Genomic DNA, 20,141 nt, shown 5'->3' with positions numbered 1-20,141 from the left:
CTACAGACTAGGGACCGAATGGCTAGGCAGCAGTTCTGCGGAAAAGGACCTAGGGGTGACAGTGGACGAGAAGCTGGATATGAGTCAGCAGTGTGCCCTTGTTGCCAAGAAGGCCAATGGCATTTTGGGATGTATAAGTAGGGGCATAGCGAGCAGATCGAGGGACGTGATCGTCCCCCTCTATTCGACATTGGTGAGGCCTCATCTGGAGTACTGTGTCCAGTTTTGGGCCCCACACTACAAGAAGGATGTGGATAAATTGGAGAGAGTCCAGCGAAGGGCAACAAAAATTATTAGGGGTCTAGAACACATGACTTATGAGGAGAGGCTGAGGGAGCTGGGATTGTTTAGCCTGCAGAAGAGAAGAATGAGGGGGGATTTGATAGCTGCTTTCAACTACCTGAAAGGGGGTTCCAAAGAGGATGGCTCTAGACTGTTCTCAATGGTAGCAGATGACAGAACGAGGAGTAATGGTCTCAAGTTGCAGTGGGGGAGGTTTAGATTGGATATCAGGAAAAACTTTTTCACTAAGAGGATGGTGAAACACTGGAATGCGTTGCCTAGGGAGGTGGTGGAATCTCCTTCCTTGGAAGTTTTTAAGGTCAGGCTTGACAAAGCCCTGGCTGGGATGATTTAACTGGGAATTGGTCCTGCTTCGAGCAGGGGGTTGGACTAGATGACCTTCAGGGGTCCCTTCCAACCCTGATATTCTATGATTCTATGATACCCATACCTCAATGACTGGTTAATCAAGGGCCGCTCACAAGCTCAGGTCCAACTCAGCGTTATATGGGCCATGTGTTCGGAGCTGGGTCTGGTTATAAATGAGCAGAAATCAACTTTGATCCTGGTTCAAAGAATGGAGTTTGTAGGAACAGTGCTTGACTCCACTGAGGCCAGGGCATACCTGCTGGAGGCCCAGTTCCAGGCGATGTCGGACCTAATCACCCATGTCAGGGCCCACCAACTCATGACAGCTCAGATATGCCTCAAGCTGCTGGAATACATGGCAGTGTTTACTTACCTGGTGCAGTATGTGCAGCTGCGTCTCAGACCTCTGCAGATGTGGCTAGTGTCAGTCTACTCTCCCAGCAGGCACCACTTGGACCTAATTCTCACAATCCTGCTGACCGTTTTAGCATCACTGACTTGGTGGACAGAACTGTGCACAATGAACAGAGTCCCCTTTGCTGCCCCATACCCATCAGTGGCATTGGTCTCAGGTGCTTCAGACCTGGGGTGGGGGGCTCATACTCTCCCTGCGCATAAATGTCAGGGAACTCAAGGTGATACGCTTGGCCTGCCAGATGTTCCGTCCCTACCTGTCAGGCAGGGTATTGCAGATCTTGATGGACAACACGCCCATGATGTTTTACATCATCAAGCAAGTCAGAGTTCGCTCCTAGGACCTGTGGCAGGAGGCTCTTCAGTTGTGGGACTTCTGTGTGGAACATGCCCTTCACCTCAAGGCATCACACCTCCCAGGGGCTCAGAATGCACTGGCTGTTCTGCTCAGCAGGTCATTTTCCTCTCACTATGAGTGGTCCATTCATCCAGAGGTCATCAGCGCTATCTTCGAGAGGTCACGGACCCCCTGGGTGGACCTGTTTGCCTCCAGACAGAACAGGAAATGGCAGCAGTTTTGCTGGATGCGTAGGCTCAGCAAGGGCTCCCTGTCTGATGCCTTCCTGCTTTCATGGGCAGGGGAACTACTGTACGCCTTCCCACTGAGATCCTTGGCCCACATAAAAAGGGACAAAGCTAGGATTATCCTGATAGCCCCAGCGTGGCCACACCCGCATTGATATGGCACACTTTCGGTAGCATAGCTCCCGACTTGATCTCACAGAACCAAAGTTGGTTGCTTCACCTGAACTTCGCATCCCTACATCTGACAGCTTGGCTGCTGCGTGGTTGAACCCTGAGGAACGGGCCTGCTCGGAGCAGGTTCAGCAAGTTTTACTGGGTAGCAGGAAACCCTCTACTAAGGTGACCTACTTGGCAAAGTGAAAGCGCTTCACTTGTTGGGCCTCCAATTGGGGTCTTTTCCCGTCTCAGTCCAAGATGGACTGCATAGATGACTATCTACTCTACCTGAAGCACCAAGGTCTGGCTCTGTCTTCGGTCAAGGTCCACCTGGTGGCCACGCAGGATAGCCTGGACTGCACCTTCGGCAAGTTTGCAAATGATACTAAACTGAGAGGAGTGGTAGATGTGCTGGAGGGTAGGGATAGGATACAGAGGGCCCTAGACAAATTAGAGGATTGGGCCAAAAGAAATCTGATGAGGTTCAACAAGGACAAGTGCAAAGTCCTGCACTTAGAACGGAAGAATCCCATGCACCGCTACAGACTAGGGACCGAATGGCTCAGCAGCAGTTCTGCAGAAAAGGACCTAGGGGTTACAGTGGACGAGAAGCTGGATATGAGTCAGTGTGCCGTTGTTGCCAAGAGGGCCAATGGCATTTTGGGATGTATACGTAGGGCATTGCCAGCAGAACGAGGGATGTGATCATTCCCCTCTATTTGGCATTGGTGAGGCCTCATCTGGAGTACTGTGTCCAGTTTTGGGCCCCACGCTACAAGAAGGATGTGAAAAAACTGGAAAGCGTCCAGGAGAGGGCACCAAAAACGATTAGGGGACTGGAACACATGACTTATGAGGAGAGGCTGAGGGAACTGGGATTGTTTAGTCTGCGGAAGAGAAGAATGAGGGGGAATTTAATAGCTGGTTTCAACTACCTGAAAGGGGATTCCAAAGAGGATGGATCTAGACTGTTCTCAGTGGTAGCAGATGACGGAACGAGGAGTAGTGGTCTCAAATTGCAGTGAGGGAGGTTTAGGTTGGATATTAGGAAAAACATTTTCACTAGGAGGGTGGTGAAGCACTGGAATGCGTTTACTAGGGAGGTGGTGGAATCTCCTTCCTTTGAGGCTTTGAAGGTCAGGCTTGGCAAAGCCCTGGCTGGGATGATTTAGTTGGGGATTGGGCCTGCTTTGAGCAGGGGATTGGACTAGATGACCTCCTGAGGTCCCTTCCAACCCTGATATTCTATGATCTCGGCCTTCCATCCTCCGGTCCAGGGTAAATTAGTCTTCTCACACGAGATGACAGTCAGGTTCCATAAAGGCTTGGAAAGACTTTACCCACAGGTTTGTGACCTGATTCCTCCATAGGACTTGAATCTGGTACTGTCAATGCTCATGGGGGCCCCTCTTTGAGCCATTGGCATCTTGTTTCCTGCTACCTCTGTCATGGAAGGCTGCATTCTTGGTGGCAATTAGGTTGGCCAGAAGGGTCTCTGAAATCAGAACCCTGATTTCAGAACCCCTTATAAGGTGTTCTTCGAAGATGAGGTCTGGCTGCACCCCCACCCAACCTTCCTGCCCAAGGTGGTTTCACGGTTCCATAACAACCAGGACATTTTTCTGCCTGTCTTCTTTCCGAAGCTTCACCTATCAGATGAGGATCGTCAACTACATACTTTAGACGATAGGTGGGCCCTGGCCTTCAAATCAACGCAGCTCTTTATAGCGGTGGTGGACAGGATGAAAAGTCTGCCAGTATCATTTGAAGATCTCCTGGATAACTGCCTGCATCTGGGCGTGCTACAAGCAGGCCAAAGTCCTGCTGCCGGCCATTGTGACAGTCCACTGTACAAGGGCCCAGGCTTTATCAGCAGCATTCCTTGCACAGATTCCAGGCCAGGACATCTGCAGGGCCGCAATGTGGTCATTGATCCATACCTTCGCATCCCACTACGCCATCATCCAGCAGACCCGTGACAATGCCAGTTTTAGGAGAGCAGTGTTGCAGTCGACACATCCGTGAACCCTGAGCCCACTGCCAGGGATATTCCTTGTGAGTCACCTAGAATGGAATTGACATGATCAAGCACTTGAAGAAAAAACGGTTACTAACCTTCTGTAATTGTTTTTTGAGATGTGTTGCTCATGTCCATTCCATGGCCTGCCCTCCTATCCCTCTGTCGGAGTTGCTAGCAAGAAGGAACTGAGAGGGTGCAGGGCTGGCGGCTCCCCTTATATGGGCACATAAATGCAGGGCTCCAGGGGGCGCTAGGGCTGTCCCTACAGATACCACTAAGGGAAAAATCTCCAGCAGCTGTGCATGTGGTGTGTGCACAACTAGTATGGAATGGACATGAGCAACACATCTCAAAGAACAACCGTTACGGAAGGTTAGTAACCATTTTTTGTGGACCAGTGCCCCATTGTGCTAGGTGCTGTACAAACAGAACAGAAAGACAGTACTCACCTAAAGGAGCTTACAGTCTAAATATAGGACAAAGAGATAACAAATGGATGGAGGAGTACATGGAGTCAGAATGATAAACAGTGGTCTTAGCTCACCAGTAGCCTAACCATTGTCAACCTTTTTGTAGGCATCATGGCAAAGAGTTTTGAGGAGGGATTTGAAAGTGGAGAATAAGATAGCTTTGTGGAAGTTTGGAGGAGCGCCTCCCAAGTGTGAGGAGCAGCAGTGGAGAAAATGCTTGTTTGAAAGTGTAACAAATGTGCAGTGGAGGCTGCCACCATGGGTGGATCAGAGGCAAGCATCAACAGCTCATTAGCAAATGAGATAATTGGTAAAGTGAGGATTGACCGTGAAGGGCCTTGAAAACGAATACAAGCAGGTTTATGTTTGATGTGATAGAGAAGGGAGAACCAGAAGAGGGATGCAAGAGATGGGTGACCTGGTCAAAGAGAGAGGCTAGGAAAATTCTTTGCAGCCAGCATTCTGAATGGATATAAGTGAAGCAAGATTGCATTTGTTAAGGCTAGCGAGAAGAATGTTTCAGTAATCGAAATGTGAGACTTGGATGAGAGTTTTAGCTGTGTGGATGGATAGGAAAGGCTATGTCTTAGGCTATGTCTACACTGCAGAGTTTTGTCGCCAAGAGTTATGCTGTTTTCATTAAAGCACTTTAATTAAACCACTGTTGCATGTCCACATTATGCTTCTTGTGTTGGCAGAGTGCATCCACGCTAGCAGCTCTTACATTGACACTGAGAGCAGTGCACTGTGGGTAGCTATCCCACTGTGCAACTGGCCACAGGGTGCTTTGGGAAGGGTTTGCAATGCTTCATGAGGCAGGTACAGTGTCATATGATGCAGGTTTTTTAATCCCAATGTTCCATGGGGATCCTACTAGATTGCCAGCCACTTTTCAACTGGTGTGTGTAGGGGTGAGTGACAGGGAGCATGGCGGGGAGAGGCAGAGACTGTGTGTGTTCCTCTTCCCTGTCCAATTCTCTCTAGCTTCTCATATTCCTCTCCTGGGAATTTCTGGGACTTGAGTGGGCCAAGGAGAAGGGAACTGCAAGTAGATGAAGACCTAGATAGACATTTTACATCCTACTCTGTGTTCCCAGTAGCCTTACTCCCACCTTAACTCAGAACCTTAAGTAGGGTAGGAGCTGGCTTAGTACTGAATTATGTATGTTTGTTCTCTCTCCCCAAAGTCACTGAGGAAAGCCAAGAAGAACCAGCCTTCAGAAACTTCATGCAGGAGACCAGGATGAAGTACCAGAATAGAAGCAGCCACTAAGAGACTTTCAGAAGCAAAGCGCTGCAAACCCTTCGACTGGAGGGAACAGCAAGAGCAAAGTGTCCACCACCTTCTGTGCTGTGAAGACACCAGTGCAGCCTTGTATGCAATTTAACTTCTGTGAAGCACTTTCTCTGATACTTAAATATCTGTACTTGCAAAATCAGTTGGTTACTGTGAGCTGGAGTTCTGACTTCAGGTGTTTAATCTTTTGCCATTGTGACTTTTAAAACAAAATAAGGATTGCACTTTTCGCTTTTCTCCAAATAGTTTTGCTCCACATTGTTGGGAACTTGAATTCCTGGTGTGTCATCATTATTGTCTGAAGCTTTGGTCCACCCCTAGGAGTTCAACACCATCCCCACATTCAAAGCTTATGGTTTCTGTTGGGTGCAGGGGACGGGTGAGACCTCTGCTGGAAGGCTCTTCTGGGAATTGTCTCCCTTTAGTTATGGTGGTGGCTCAAATTCAGAGGGTTGGGGCAATAGTCTTGTGTGACGATAGCCAGAGCCTCAATTTTAAATGTATTCCCTATTAAATTCTGTAGCTAAAATTTGGTCAGAGGCTAGAAAGGTCTTTTCAGGAAGTTGTTTGTAAATGGAGTTTTCTCTGAGTGACTGAAACAGGGTAACTGAAATGTCATTGCAATCCCATGTTTGACATTTTATTTTGTTCTGTAATTTATTATAAAGTATTTTTTGCTATTGACAAATGGCTTAGTGGTGATTGGGAATGACAGAGTTGAACTTTATGGGAGGTTCATTGAATAAGCTTGCAGCACGCCCAGAGGCACAACACTGGGAGTGAGCTGTGTGCCTGAAGCCATAGTATCTTGAGCTGTGAAGCTAAACGGCATTTCATCCTGTGACCAGAGACACTGAAAACGCAGGTGCTGCAGGAAGTGTTGTTAGTGATTCAGTAGCTGGTGCTCCTTCCCGCTCAGTCAGAAATGAACCAATACCCTGCATAGTGTTGTGGGCACTGTGCTGGCCACCTACAATTACGCGTCAGTTTCATTCTTATTCCAAATAGTTCTAAAACTTTTTGGCCCCCAAGACAAGCAAAATGAAGGGTGCTATCCAAGTCAGGAAGACGGAAATCTTCCCATTACCTACAGTTACTTATTTGCTATATACATTATCCATCATCAGGAGTTTTTTTCGTAAATTTTAAAGCCAGAAGGGATCACTAATATCATGTAGTCCAACCACGTACATGCACAGGCCATAAAATCACACTCTGTAATCACTACATCAGTCCCATAATTTCTGGTTGAGCAAAATCATATGTTTTAGAAAGATATCCAGTCTTGATTTTAAACTTCAAGTGAGAAAATCCACTGTTTCTAAGTATGTTGTTCCAATGGTTAATTATAATCACTATTAAAAGTGTGCTCCTTATTTCTATTTTGTTTGCAGTATTGTAGCCGTGCTGGCCCCAGGATATTAGAGACACATGGTGGTTGAGGTAATATCGTTGATTGGACCAACTCCTGTTGGTGAAAGAGACAAGCTTTCGAGCTACAGAGAGCTCTCCTTCAGGTTTGGGAAACTATTCAAGGTGAAGTGGCCCGCTAACACCTCTGCAGTCATAGGACAAAGAAGGGGGTTAGTGGGCTACAGATGGTTGTAAAAAGCCATATCATAGGAGCGAACACTTTTTCACAAAGCAGCCACTCCGTATCGGACTTCTCAGCCCTCATCCAGATGGGGTACTTGCACGCCACCTTAATTTAGCTGGATGCTAAAAATCATGGTCTTATTAGTGACACTGGATTTACGGCTTGTTACAACAGTCTGTACCCACTAACCCCCCTTTTTTGTCCTGTGACTGCAGAGCTGCACACCCTTCAACAAGCTAGAATGCCATTCCGGCTTCCGCCTTCTCTGCCTCAGTCACTGTTGTGGGGTGTCCCCAAATCCAGCTTCTACAGAAAGAAGGAGAAAGACAAGGGGTTTAGGCAACGGCACACTTCGTCTTCCCGCTCTTCTGTCCAGCCTACCCCCTCTAGAGACCAGGGCAGCCAGAAACAGGCATTTTGAGGATGCACCCAAGGATGGCAGCCCAGCCACTGCCCAGGATCCACGTCCTGCTTTTTCCTCAACTGTCTACACCCCTTCTGTCAGCCTGGTTGCAGCTGACCTCGGACTGTTGAGTGCTCAACACAATTTCTTTGGGCTTCATGCTGCAATTTGTGGCAACCCCCCTTCAAGCCTCTGGCTTTCTGTTCTCTCCCCTTCCTTTCTTGGAAGGTTGCGTTCTTGGTCACAATAAATTCAGTCCACAGGATCTCTGCGATTAGAGCACTTACGTTGGAATCACCCTATACAGTCTTTTACAAGGACAAGGTCCAATTGCATCCACACCTGGCTTTCCTGCCTAAGGTGGTCTCCCAGTTTCACATGGGCCAGGACATTTATCTACCCGTCTTTTTTCCAAAGCCACATAAGCTGGAGGAGGAGCGTAGCTGCATTCCCTAGATGTCAGAAGGGCGCTAGCCTTCTACATTGAAGGGACCAAGCCATTCCGCAAACCGACACAGCTGTTCATCGCGGTGGCTGACAGGATAAAAGGTCATCTGGTGTCCGCTCAAAGACTTTCTTCTTGGATCACCGCCTGCATTTGCTACTGCTATGACCATACGAAGGTGCCACCTCCAGCGATTGTCACTGCCCACTCAACCAGAGAGCAAGCCTCTTCAGCAGCTTTCGTAGCCCAGGTGTCTGTCCAGGACATCTGTATGGCGGCATCTGGTCATCTGACAACACGTTCACGTCCCATTACATGCTTACCCAACAGGCCTGGGACAATGCTGGCTTCGGTAAAGCAGTACTGCAAGCAGCTAGGCTGTGAACTCTGAGCCCACCTCCGAGGATACTGCTTATGAGTCACCTAGAATGGAATCAACATGAGCAAGCACTCGAAGAAAAAACGGTTACCTGCTTTTCATAACTCTTGTTCTTTGAGATGTTTTGCTCACATCCATTCAATTACCTGCCCTCCTGCCCCTATGTTGGAGTTGCAGGCGAGAAGGTCGTTGGGTTGGTGGCACCCGATATACCGACGCATGACTGCAGCACTCAAGGGGGCATCACAGCTGACCCTGTGGATACTGCTAAGGTAAAAGTCTCAGACGACTATGCACATGGGCGCACATACACCTAGAATGGAATGGACATGAGCAACACATCTCAAAGAATAACAGTTACGAAAGGTAGGTAACCATTTCTTCTTTGCCCATCTGAAAATTTAGTCACCTCCACAAGTGACATGTCCAACTCGCAACTCAAAGCTTCTTTTCCCACTTGTATCCACTAAATGTACAGTAGAACCTCTGAGTTGCGAACTGACCAGTCAATCACACACCTCATTTGGAACCAGAAATACACAATCAGGCGGCAGCAGCAGAGACCAAAAAACTGCAAATACATTACAGCACTGTGCTAAACATAAACTACTTTAAAAAAGGAAAGTTTAAACAAACATTTGACAGGATAAGTAAACTGTTTCTGTGCTTGTTTTATTTAAATTAAGATGTTTAAAAGCAGCATTTTTCTTCTGCATAGTAAAGTTTCAAAGCGGTATTAAGTCAATGTTCAGTTGTAAACTTTTGAAAGAACCACGATAACGCCTTGTTCAGAGTTACGAACATTCCAGAGTAATGAACAACCTCCATTCGAGGTCTTTGTAACTGAGGTTCTACTGTTACTGAGATTTAGACTAGTAATTGCATTTGTCTGCTCCTACCACAAAGCTGCTACCTGGAGGTAGACAGCCTTCCTCTGCAGCAGACAGCTTTTATCCATACAGGTTTCAGAGTAGCAGCCGTGTTAATCTGTATTTGCAAAAAGAACAGGAGGACTTGTGGCACCTTAGAGACTAACCAATTTATTTGAGCATAAGCTTTCATGAATGCATCCGATGAAGTGAGCTGTAGCTCACGAAAGCTTATGCTCAAATAAATTGGTTAGTCTCTAAGGTGCCACAAGTCCTCCTTTTCTTTTTATCCATACAGTAACTCAAAAATGTCTCTACGAGAAAGATGATGTCACATACTGCCCCTTCATCATCAGATGCCTCTTATGTATTCCCACTGGTAGGATTCAAGGTGCCTGTGCTGTGTCATGGTGATCTGGAACCTTTTGGAAAGTCATGCCCTTTGGGCATTGTGTTTTGGAGCAGGAGTTAAATAAAAAAAAGCGGAGCTCCACTGATGTCAGCTCCTTTGGCTGCCATTGGCTATAGATGTGTGAGTAACCTTGCTGTTGTAACGATCTGACTTTTTCAGGCAGCTTTAACCTGAACACGTTTTTGTTTCTTTTTTGAATGGAGATAAGAATGTTAGGTTAGGTGTCTCACATTTACCTCAAAACAATAGAACTGAATAAAGAATTATGTTTTACCTCAGTGTTTACTGCAGTTTAGTCAAGTTGGTGCCAGTCATGGCAGACCTGAAAAAGAGATTATAAAGCCTTCATTCATGCATCTACTGCCTCTCAGGGAAACAGATTTTTCACCACCTCCTGAACCATGCAAATTCTGATAGTTTCTCTTGGACCTGGCAACAATTCAGGCCTTTGTATTGAAGCGGTAACTAGGGGTATGTCTACACTACGAAATTAGGTCGATCTTATAGAAGTGGATTTTTAGAAATCGATTTTATACAGTCAATTGGGTATGTCTACACTAAGCGCATTAAGTTGGTGGAGTGCATCGACAGTACTGTGGCAAGCGTCAACTTTCGGAGCGTTGGACTGTGGGTAGCTATCCCACAGTTCCTGCAGTCTCCGCTGCCCATTGGAATTCTGGCTTGAGCTCCCAATGCTTGATGGGGCAAAAACATTGTCACGGGTAGTTTTGGGTACATGTCATCAGTTGCCCTTCCTTCCATAAAAGCGACAGCAGACAATCGTTTCATGTCTTTTTTCCGTGCAGACGCCATACTGCTGTCAGCAGATGCTGCAGTAGGACTGCTAACCATTGTCATCATCCACAGCTTCCGCTGCATCTTTGCTCTGCTGCTTTTGTCTCAATAGCAAATTTCTCCATGTTGTCTGTCATGTGCTCCCAGGTACTTGTGTTCTTCCTCGGGAAATGTGTGCAGTGCTAACTGTCGTCCTCCACCGTTTCCGCTGCAACTCTGCTCTCCTGGTGCCATGAATCCATCTCGCAGGTCATAGAATCATAGAATATCGGGGTTGGAAGGGACCTCAGGAGGTCATCTAGTCCAACCCCCTGCTCAAAGCAGGACCAATCCCCAACTACATCATCCCAGCCAGGGCTTTGTCAAGCCTGACCTTAAAAACTTCTAAGGAAGGAGATTCCACCACCTCCCTAGTAAATACATTACAGTGCTTCACCACCCTCCGAGTGAAAATGTTTTTCCTAATATCCAACCTAAACATCCCCCACTGCAACTTGAGACCATTACTCCTCGTTCTGTCATCTGCTACCACTGAGAACAGTCTAGATCCATCCTCTTTGGAACCCCCTTTCAGGTAATTGAAAGCAGCTATCAAATCCCCCCCTCATTCTTCTCTTCCGCAGACTAAACAATCCCAATTCCCTCAGCCTCTCCTCATAAGTCATGTTCCTGCCCCCTAATAATTTTTGTTGCCCTCTGCTGGATGTTTTCCAATTTTTCCACATCCTTCTTGTAGTGTGAGGCCCAAAACTGGACACAGTACTCCAGATGAGGCCTCACCAATGTCAAATAGAGGGGAACGATCACATCCCTCGATCTGCTGTCAGTGCCCCTACTTATACATCCCAAAATGCCATTGGCCTTCTTGGCAACAAGAGCACACTGTTGACTCATATCCAGCTTCTCTTCCACTGTAACCCCTAGGTCCTTTTCTGCAGAACTGCTGCCCAGCCATTCGGTCCCTAGTCTGTAGCGGTGCATGGGATTCTACCGTCCTAAGTGCAGGACTCTGCACTTGTCCTTGTTGAACCTCATCAGATTTCTTTTGGCCCAGGTCCTATCATTGTTCTATATAAATATCTATTCTCATGGCATCCATCATCATCTACCATTTCTGCTGCAACTCTGCTGTCCTGCAGACGCCATACCATGGCAAGCATGGAGCCCGCTCAGCTCACCGCTGCTGTTGTGAGCATTGCAAACACCTCATGCATTATCCTGCACTATGTGCAGAACTTGCAAGAGGAGGCGATGACAGCGTGATCACGATAGTGATGAGGACATGGACACAGACTTCTCTCAAAGCACAGGCCCTGGCAATTTGGACATCATGGTGGTAATGGGTCAGGTTCATGCCATGGAATGCCAATTCTGGGCCCTGGAAACAAGCACAGACTGGTGGGACCGCATAGTGTTGCAGGTCTGGGATGATTCCCAGTGGCTGCGAAATTTTCACATGCATAAGGGCACTTTCATGGAGCTTTGTGACTTGCTTTCCCCTGCCCTGAAGCGCAAGAATACCAAGATGAGAGCAGCCCACACAGTTGAGAAGTGAGTGGTGATAGCCCTCTGGAAGCTTGCAACGCCAGACAGCTTCCGGTCAGTCGGGAATCAATTTGGAGTGGGTAAATCTACTGTGGGGGCTGCTGTGATCCAAGTAGCCAACACAGTCACTGAGCTGCTGCTATCAGATGTTCTTGTCAACTGCTAGAAATGGCCCACCGTGATTATCATTACAAAATGTCCCGCCCTCCCCCCCCCCCCGCTCTCCTACTGGTAATAGCTCACCTTAAGTTAAGTGATCACTCTCATTACAGTGTGTATGGTAACACCCATTGTTTCATGTTCTCTATGTACATAAATCTCCCCACTGTATTTTCCACTGAACGCATCCGATGAAGTGAGCTGTAGCTCACGAAAGCTTATGCTCTAATAAATTTGTTAGTCTCTAAGGTGTCACAAGTACTCCTTTTCTTCCTGCGAATACAGACTAACACGGCTGCTACTCTGAAACCTATCAAGGGTAGTGACTCAGGGAACCCCATTGCAGCAAAGCCATCCACTATGACCTGCACATTTCCCAAACTGTGGTGGGGCGATAGATGGAACGCATATTCCTGTCTTGGGACCGGACCACCTTGGCAGCCAGTATGTAAACCGCAAGAGGTACTTTTCAATGGTGCTGCAAGCACTGGTGGATCACAAGGGACGTTTCACCGACATCAACGTGGGATGGCCGGGAAAGCTGCACGATGCTTGCATCTTCAGGAACTCTGGTCTGTTTGAACAGCTGCAGGAAGGAACTTACTTCCCAGACCAGAAAATTACCGTTGGGGATGTTGAAATGCCTATCGTTATCCTTGGGGACCCAGCCTACCCCTTGATGCCACAGCTCATGAAGCCATACACAGGCATCCTGGACAGTAGTCAGGAGCAGTTCAACTCTAGGCTGATCAAGTGCTGAATGGTGGTAGAATATGCATTTGGACCTTTAAAAGCACGCTGGCACAGTTTACTGACTAGACCTCAGTGAAACCAATATTCCCATTGTTATTGCTGCTTGCTGTGTGCTCCACAATATCTGTGAGAGTAAGGGGGAGATGTTTATGGTGGGGTGGGAGGTTGAGGCAAATCGCCTGGCAGCCAATTACATTCAGCCAGACACCAGGGCGATTAGAAGAGCACAGCTGGGCACCCTGTGCATCAGAGAAGCTTTGAAAACCAGTTTCATGACTGGCCAGGCTACAGTATGACAGTTCTTTTTGTTTCTCCTTGATGAAAACCCGCCCCCTTGGTTGACTCTACTTCCCTGTAAGCCAACCGCCCTCCCCACTTTGATCACCGCTTTCTGAGTCAATAAAGTCATTGTTTCAAAATCATGCATTCTTTCTTAATTCATCACACAGATGGGGGAAAACTCTCAAGGTAGCCCGGGAGGGGTGAGTGAGGGGAGGAGGGAAGGACAAGGCCACACTACGGTTCAAAAATTATTGAATGCCAGCCTTCTGTTGCTTGGGCAATCCTCTGGGGTGGAGTGGCTGGGTGCCGGTAGCCGCCCCCTCCCCCACCTCCCTGCGTTCTTGGGCATCTGGGTGAGAAGGATATGGAACTTGGGGAGGAGAGCAGGCAGTTATACAGGGGCTGCAGAGGTGGTCTGTGCTCCTGCTGCCTTTCCTGCAGCTCCATCAGATGCCTGAACATGTCAGTTTGCTCCCCCATTATTCAGCATTGCATCCTGCCTCCTCTCATCATGTTCATTTAATGCTTTCCTGGTCTCTGCCATTGTTTGCCTCCACGCATTCTGCTGAGCTCTTTCAGTGCGGGAGGACTGCGTGAGCTCTGAGAACATTTCATCGCAAGTGCATTTTTTTCACCTTCTAATCTGCACTAGCCTCTGGGACGGAGATGATGGGGAAGTATAGAAACATTTGCAGCTGCAGAAGAAAAAAAGGGAGAGTAGTATTTAAAAAGATACATTTTAGAGAACAAAGGGAAGACTATTTCACACTGATCAAGTGATTCACATTACATAGCACGTGCTTTTGGTACAAGGTCACATTTTGCCTTTTATATTGAGTGCCTGCTGGTTTGGTGTGAGACATCACACATGCTCGGCTGGGCAACAGAATTCGGCTTCCAGGCGGCCATGGTAAGGAAAAGGGTTTCAACTTCTTCAACCCTCATAACGTGGGAATGGTTTCAAACAGCAGTGCCCTTCTTTCCCATACCAAGCAAAGCCCGTTGGGTTGGCCATTTAAAAGGAGGGGCTGCGGTTTTAGGGTGAATGTGCAGCACAATCCAACCCCCCCACACACACCTAATTCTCTAGGATGATCGCTTCATACACCCCCCCCACACACCTGCACCACATGGCTAGTATCAGGGAAGATCTCTGTCAGCCAAACGCAAACAGCTCAGCATGAACGGGCCTCCCCCACTGCATGGTTAACAGCGGGGATGATTTCTTTTCAGCCAAAGGCAAACAGCCCAGCAGGAACGGGCACCTCTGAATGTCCCCTTAAACAAATTTCCCATATTTGAACCAGGTGACGATGAATGATATCACTCTCCTGAGGCTAACACAAAGAGAAAAAGAACAGATGTTGCTTGAATGCCACCAAAGCCCAGGCCCATTCACTGCAATGCTTTGTTCTGCAATGATTCCAGACTACTTGCTACTGGCTTGGCGTGGTAAGTGTCCTACCATGGAGGATGGAATAAGGCTGATCTCCCCAGAAATCTTCTGCAAAGGCTTTTAGAGAACCTCCAGGAGAGCTTCATGGAGATGTCCCTGGAGGATTCCCGCTCCATCCCCAGACACGTTAACAGACTTTTCCAGTAGCTATACTGGCCGTGAATGCATCTCAAGTCTTCAGGGCAAATTAATCATTAAACGTGCTTGCTTTTTAACCCTGTATTATATTTACAAAGGTACACTCACCAGAGGTGCCTTCTCCGGTTTCATGGTCCGGGAGCCCACCTTGGGAGGGTATTGGCTCCAGGGTGATGAACGGTTCCTGGCTGCCAGGGAGAAGAGATTCTCCGCTTGCCTGCTGTGTGCTATCCTCAACCACCTTCTCCTCCACAAAATCCTCATCCCTGTTGTGTGAGACTACCCCCTTGCAAGTGTCCATGGACAGTGGTGGGGTAGTGGTGGGGTAGGGGCGCTCCCTAGAATTGCATGCAGCTCATCATAGAAGCGGCATGTATGGGGCTCTGACCCGGAGCGACTGTTTGCATCCTTTGTTTTTTGGTAGGCTTGCCTCAGCTCCTTAACTTTCACGTGGCACTGCTGTGTCCCTGTTGTAGCCTCTGTCCATCATGCCCTTGGAGATTTTGGCAAATATATTGGCATTTTGTCTTTTTGGAGTTCTGCCTGCACGGATTCTTCTCCCCATACAGCAATCAGATCCAGTGTCTCCCATTAGGTCCATGCTGGAGCTCTTTTGCTATTCTGGGACTCCATGGTCACCTGTGCTGATCAGCTCACCATGCTGGTCAAACAGGAAATGAAATTCAAAAGTTCCTGGGGCTTTTCCTGTGTACCTGGCCAGTGCATTGAAGTTGAGAGTGCTGTCCAGAGCAGTCAAAATGGAGCACTCTGGGATAGCTCTTGGAGGCAAATACCATCGAATTGCGTCCACACTACCCCAAATTTGACCCAGCCAGGTCAATTTTAGCGCTACTCCCCTCACCAGGGAGGAGTACAGAAATCGATTTTAAGAGCCCTTTAAGTCGACAAAACAGGCTTGGTCGTGTGGACGGATGCAGGGTTAAATCAAATGCTGCTAAATTCGACCTAAACTCGTAGTGTAGACCAGGGCTAAGAAAGAAGTAGGAAGAACCCTTGGCAGCTACAAGCTGGAGCACTATGCATGGCTCAAGGCAGTTTTTGTCAGCTCCAAAATCCTCCTGGGCTCCATAAAATTACCTTGGCACCATTAGCAGTGCAAAGGAAGGATTTGGTTATGGTAGGAAAGCAGAAGCCTGGAGGGGCTCATGAACTAAGTGTGTGCTCTGGCATGCAAGGTCTGAGCTGCCAAAGACTTTGGCCCCAGCTCCGTCCTATTTCCAGCTGGTGCCAAAGAACTCCTTGGCTACTACCTGGTGACAAGACTGCAGTGCCTATGTCTTCTAAGAGCTTCCATTTGATAGTTGAACCCCAAAAGTTAGTGATACACTTGAGTGCTGACATCTTGGTGCTGGCTACAACCTCAGCACCATGGGCAGCTCCAGAGTTCCAGTCACCTACATCTCTGGTGCTATCTCTGAGGCCTTGTCTACGCTACCAAGTTTTGTCGCCAAAAACTGCCTTTTTTGACCAAACAGTGAGTGCGTACACACTGCGATACGACTTTTGTCAGGAAAAATGTCTGGTTTTGGCGACTAAATACATCCACCCCGACGAGAGACTTGCATCTTTTTCCTCTATGTTTTTCTCGACAAAGTGCCAGTGTAGAGACCACGCCTGATTCATTGCTTTAATTGGCCTCCAGGAGGTGTCCCACAATGTCCATCCTAACCTCTCTGGTCAGCTGTTTGAACTCCACTGCCCTGCAGCCAGGTAACCAAATATCTGCCCTTCCCCCTTAGAAGCCCCAGGAATTTTTTACATTCAATTTCCTAATGGCTTGGTGTGGAGAGGTCTCATCACATCTTCCCAGATGACCATGGTGGGTTATCACACTAAACGCTCTCCCGTTGGACCACTGTGGAGCTGTTGGATCTGATCAGTATATGGGAAGAGGAGGCTGTGCAGTCCCAGCTGGTCTTGAGCCATAGGGATTGAGATACCTACGGGCAGATTTCTTGTGGCTTGTGCGAAAAGGGCTATGATCGGGACACGCTGCAGTGCAGAGCGAACATAAAGGAGCTGAGGCAGGTGAACCATAAGGCGAGGGACACAAACCATTGCTCGGGTGCTTCACCTAACACCTGCTGGTTCTATAAGGAGCTGGACGGTATCCTCGGTGATGACCCCACCTCCACTGCCAAGAGCCCCGTAGATACTTCGGAGGGCACAGAGGCGGCGGAAAGAGGATCTAACCCAGAGGACGAAGTTATTGGTGAAGAGGTGGAGTTAGACAAGGATGTGCAGCTTCCGGTGGGGCAGGTAGCCAGGAACTGTTCTCCACTCCAGAGGTGCCTAGCCAGTCTCAGCAGTTGCTCTCTGAGGAGATGAGATGCCTGGTAAATGGCCGTGGCTTGTGTAGTGCAGAGCTGGGTTCAGGGTATAGACATGTACAAGGCTGGCTGTGTTTCTGTGAGCTGGACATTTCCCTGCGTACCTAATTGGTACAGCAGAATAGGGTGTTGATGCATGCTGACATCTCACGGGAATACTCCAGAGAGATCTCCAGGAAAGTTTCCTGGAGGTACTCGGCAATCCTTTGCCAAAGGTTCCATGACAGAGCATCTTTGTTCCTTCCCCCATTGTAGGAAACTTTCCTGTGCCATTAGGCAATCATTTGTGCAGGGACCAAAGCGGCACATCAGGGAGCAGCATACGGAGCAGGGCAGAAGCCACAAGCATGGAGTAGATGTACTCTCATTTTCCTGCTTACCCTTAGCAGTGAGATATCTGCTAGAATGCCCCGTCTGTGGAAAAGTGTGGTGTTGGGGGCTTATTCCTTCACCCACTTACTTCCCTGCTTCTTCTCGCATGAATAGAGAGCAACAATACCCGAAGTCCAAAGGTGCAAACAATTCGATGTTTATTGGGGTGAACTTCCAGCAAGCATGATTCCAGTTTCCGATGCATCCGATGAAGTGAGCTGTAGCTCACAAAAGCTTATGCTCAAATAAATTGGTTAGTCGCTAAGGTGCCACAAGTACTCCTTTTCTTTTTTCAGGACAGGATTGTATTCCTAACAGCCCAATAGCACCTTCTTTCAATGTGCCTAGTTTGGAATGTGAGGATGCGACCGGTCGCTTCCCCGTTTATAGCTGCCTGTTGCTTAGCCAAAGGCCTTAATCTAAGAACAGGGCCTCAGACTGTCACAGTAAGAGAAGGACTTTACGCTGGCAGACAGTGATTTTGATTCTTTCTTTTATACTTCTAACTAGCCAAGTGATAAGAATACACCTAAATTCTTCGAGTACAGGCCTTTACCAACAGGTCTGAATATCTATATCCTAACATGTGGGATGCTAGAATGCTTCACCATGACCCTTGCAAAGAGTGTGTGCTCTTTTCCCCATGTGGAGTGCCCTGTGCGTGCCCTCCCACTCCCCGCCCCCGCCCCCACGCACAGGCCAACACTTACAATGTTTTGGGTGTTCACAGAGATGTGTGCCTGGCTAGGGTCAGTGAGAAAGTGATTGCAATGTTGCAAAAGGTGTATTTAACTGAAATGTTTCAATACTGTGCATGAATTTAACAATCCCGCTTCTGTGCATTGTCTCCTGTGCTTCACCAGATGCGAACACCTTCAGGAAACTTTCAGGCACCCCGGTCGAGCGTCTCCACCAGATAAGAAAGCGTCCAAGATGCAGCAAAGAAATGTTCTGGGAGGTACTGCAGTGCACCAATGAAAAAAAAAGGGAACGCAAGGAGTGCTGGGAAGCTGAATGGCAGGATAGAAAGAGAATCACGTGTTTGTTAATGATGCAACTGAGTGGATGATTAAAGTAATGGAGGAGCAAAGGTAGATCCTGATGTCCTTAATGCTGCAGACCGAGCAGATCCGTGCTCTACCTCCACTGCAGTACATTCCAAACTGTTCCATTGCCCCTCCTCCCCCAAACTCTGCCCACACCGTCCTTTCCACTTTCCGGGACTTCTCGGTTTCTCCTTCGTTCCACCCCGTCCTACAACTTTCACAATGATAGCTAGACCTACACACAGTTATGAAAGTCTGCCCTTCCCTAGTTACTCCTTTACCACCAAGCATCTGTGTGTTTCTGTGCACTGTTTCTTGTGCAAGAAACACAAAGTTTTATAATGGTAAATCATTTTTATTTTTTTTCCTACACATTGCGATTGCAGGCACTGCCAATACATGCACAGGCCTTTTAATCATTTTCTTACTGGAATATAAGGCACCAAATGTCACCATTGTGTCATAGACTCACAGGACTCGTGCTCTCTCTTGGCTCTGTATGATCCCTGGAAGGAACCCCTTTCAGTGTGGCAGCCCTTCTCAGAGGTCCACTCTCTCTTGGGGGTTAAGCCATAGGCCCCTCCGCCTTCTGGAATCGCACCTCTCAGCACACCTATCTCTCGCCGAGGGGCCCCTCCAGGGAGCCCACTCGCTCTGGACCCCTGGAGCCTCCGCTTCCAGAGGGAATAATGCAACCCTGATCTCTAGACCGGAGTGACTTTCAGCCAGCATAAAACAGGTTTTATTGAGCATCTGAACCCAGCACAAGAAACTCTCTGGGCCCTCGGGCCTAGCATCCCACAGCACAGTACATCTAGGTCTCTCCTGCATCCAAGTGGGCTCTGGCTGCTCTCTCCCCCCAGTCCAGAAGCCCCCTCCGTCCAGCTGGGTATCCGATATCATTGTCTCCCAAGTCCTCTGCAATACTGTTGGACTGCGCAAAAAGACCCCAGGCCAGTAAAAGTTCTGCAGCAGCCTCTGCCTTGTGCGCCAGATTCCCTGATGCCCCAAAAAGGGAATATCATGGGCCAAGTACAACAGTGTGTGGGGAACAGTCTGGGGAACCACCAGCTGCTTCCCGACTTTCCAAAGTTCAGTGTGCCCCAGACCAGCCCATTTCTGGTACAGGAATCCCTTCTCCCACCAGAATCTCTAGTGGTGGTCCTCCTCAGGGGTCCTGCACCACTGTGGCCAGCAAGGGCCCTCAGCTTCTCTAAGGAGGGGTCCTCCTGTAGCTCTGTCTGGAATTCAGCTGCTGGGTTTAGGGCACAGCTCTGGTTGGACAAGGATGTGCAGTTTCCCCACTTTGGGACAGAGGTTCAGGCTCTACCTTCAGTGCTTCGCTCCCCCAGCCCCCCTCCATTGGGAGGTTCCGTGCTGTCAGACTGGGACCGGGTGTTCCTTGCTGGCTCTGGCTCTGGGTAAGGACCAGGGCGCTCTGAGGGCCATCCAACCAGTCCTCCAAGTCATTACCCATTAGCACCTCCATGGGTAGCTGAACATGCACCCTGACCTCTTTAGAGCACCTCCTTAGCCCCCATGTCAG

General features: G+C 48.3%; 1 protein-coding gene across 3 annotated transcripts in view; it reads left to right on the top strand.

Moving 5' to 3' along the window:
• The window catches only part of GPN1 (GPN-loop GTPase 1), a 127,517-nt gene that overhangs the window by 66,093 nt on the left and 41,283 nt on the right, over positions 1-20,141 (top strand). The window contains exon 14 of one of the 3 annotated variants that reach the window (XM_077812223.1): positions 18,413-18,643. The exons of 1 other annotated variant lie outside the window; for it this stretch is intronic. In XM_077812223.1, coding sequence (XP_077668349.1) covers positions 18,413-18,618 — 206 coding nt within the window. In that variant the 3' untranslated portion in view covers positions 18,619-18,643. Of the gene's footprint in view, positions 1-5,483; positions 6,282-18,412; positions 18,644-20,141 lie in introns of those variants that run through there. One more of the 3 variants, XM_077812224.1, reaches the window with a different exon arrangement.

Source organism: Eretmochelys imbricata, chromosome 3, assembly GCF_965152235.1.
Source record: "Eretmochelys imbricata isolate rEreImb1 chromosome 3, rEreImb1.hap1, whole genome shotgun sequence".
Classification (NCBI taxonomy): Eukaryota; Metazoa; Chordata; order Testudines; family Cheloniidae; genus Eretmochelys; species Eretmochelys imbricata.
The sequence above is the reverse complement of the archived record's forward strand: the minus strand, read 5'-3'. Positions and strand labels throughout refer to the sequence as shown.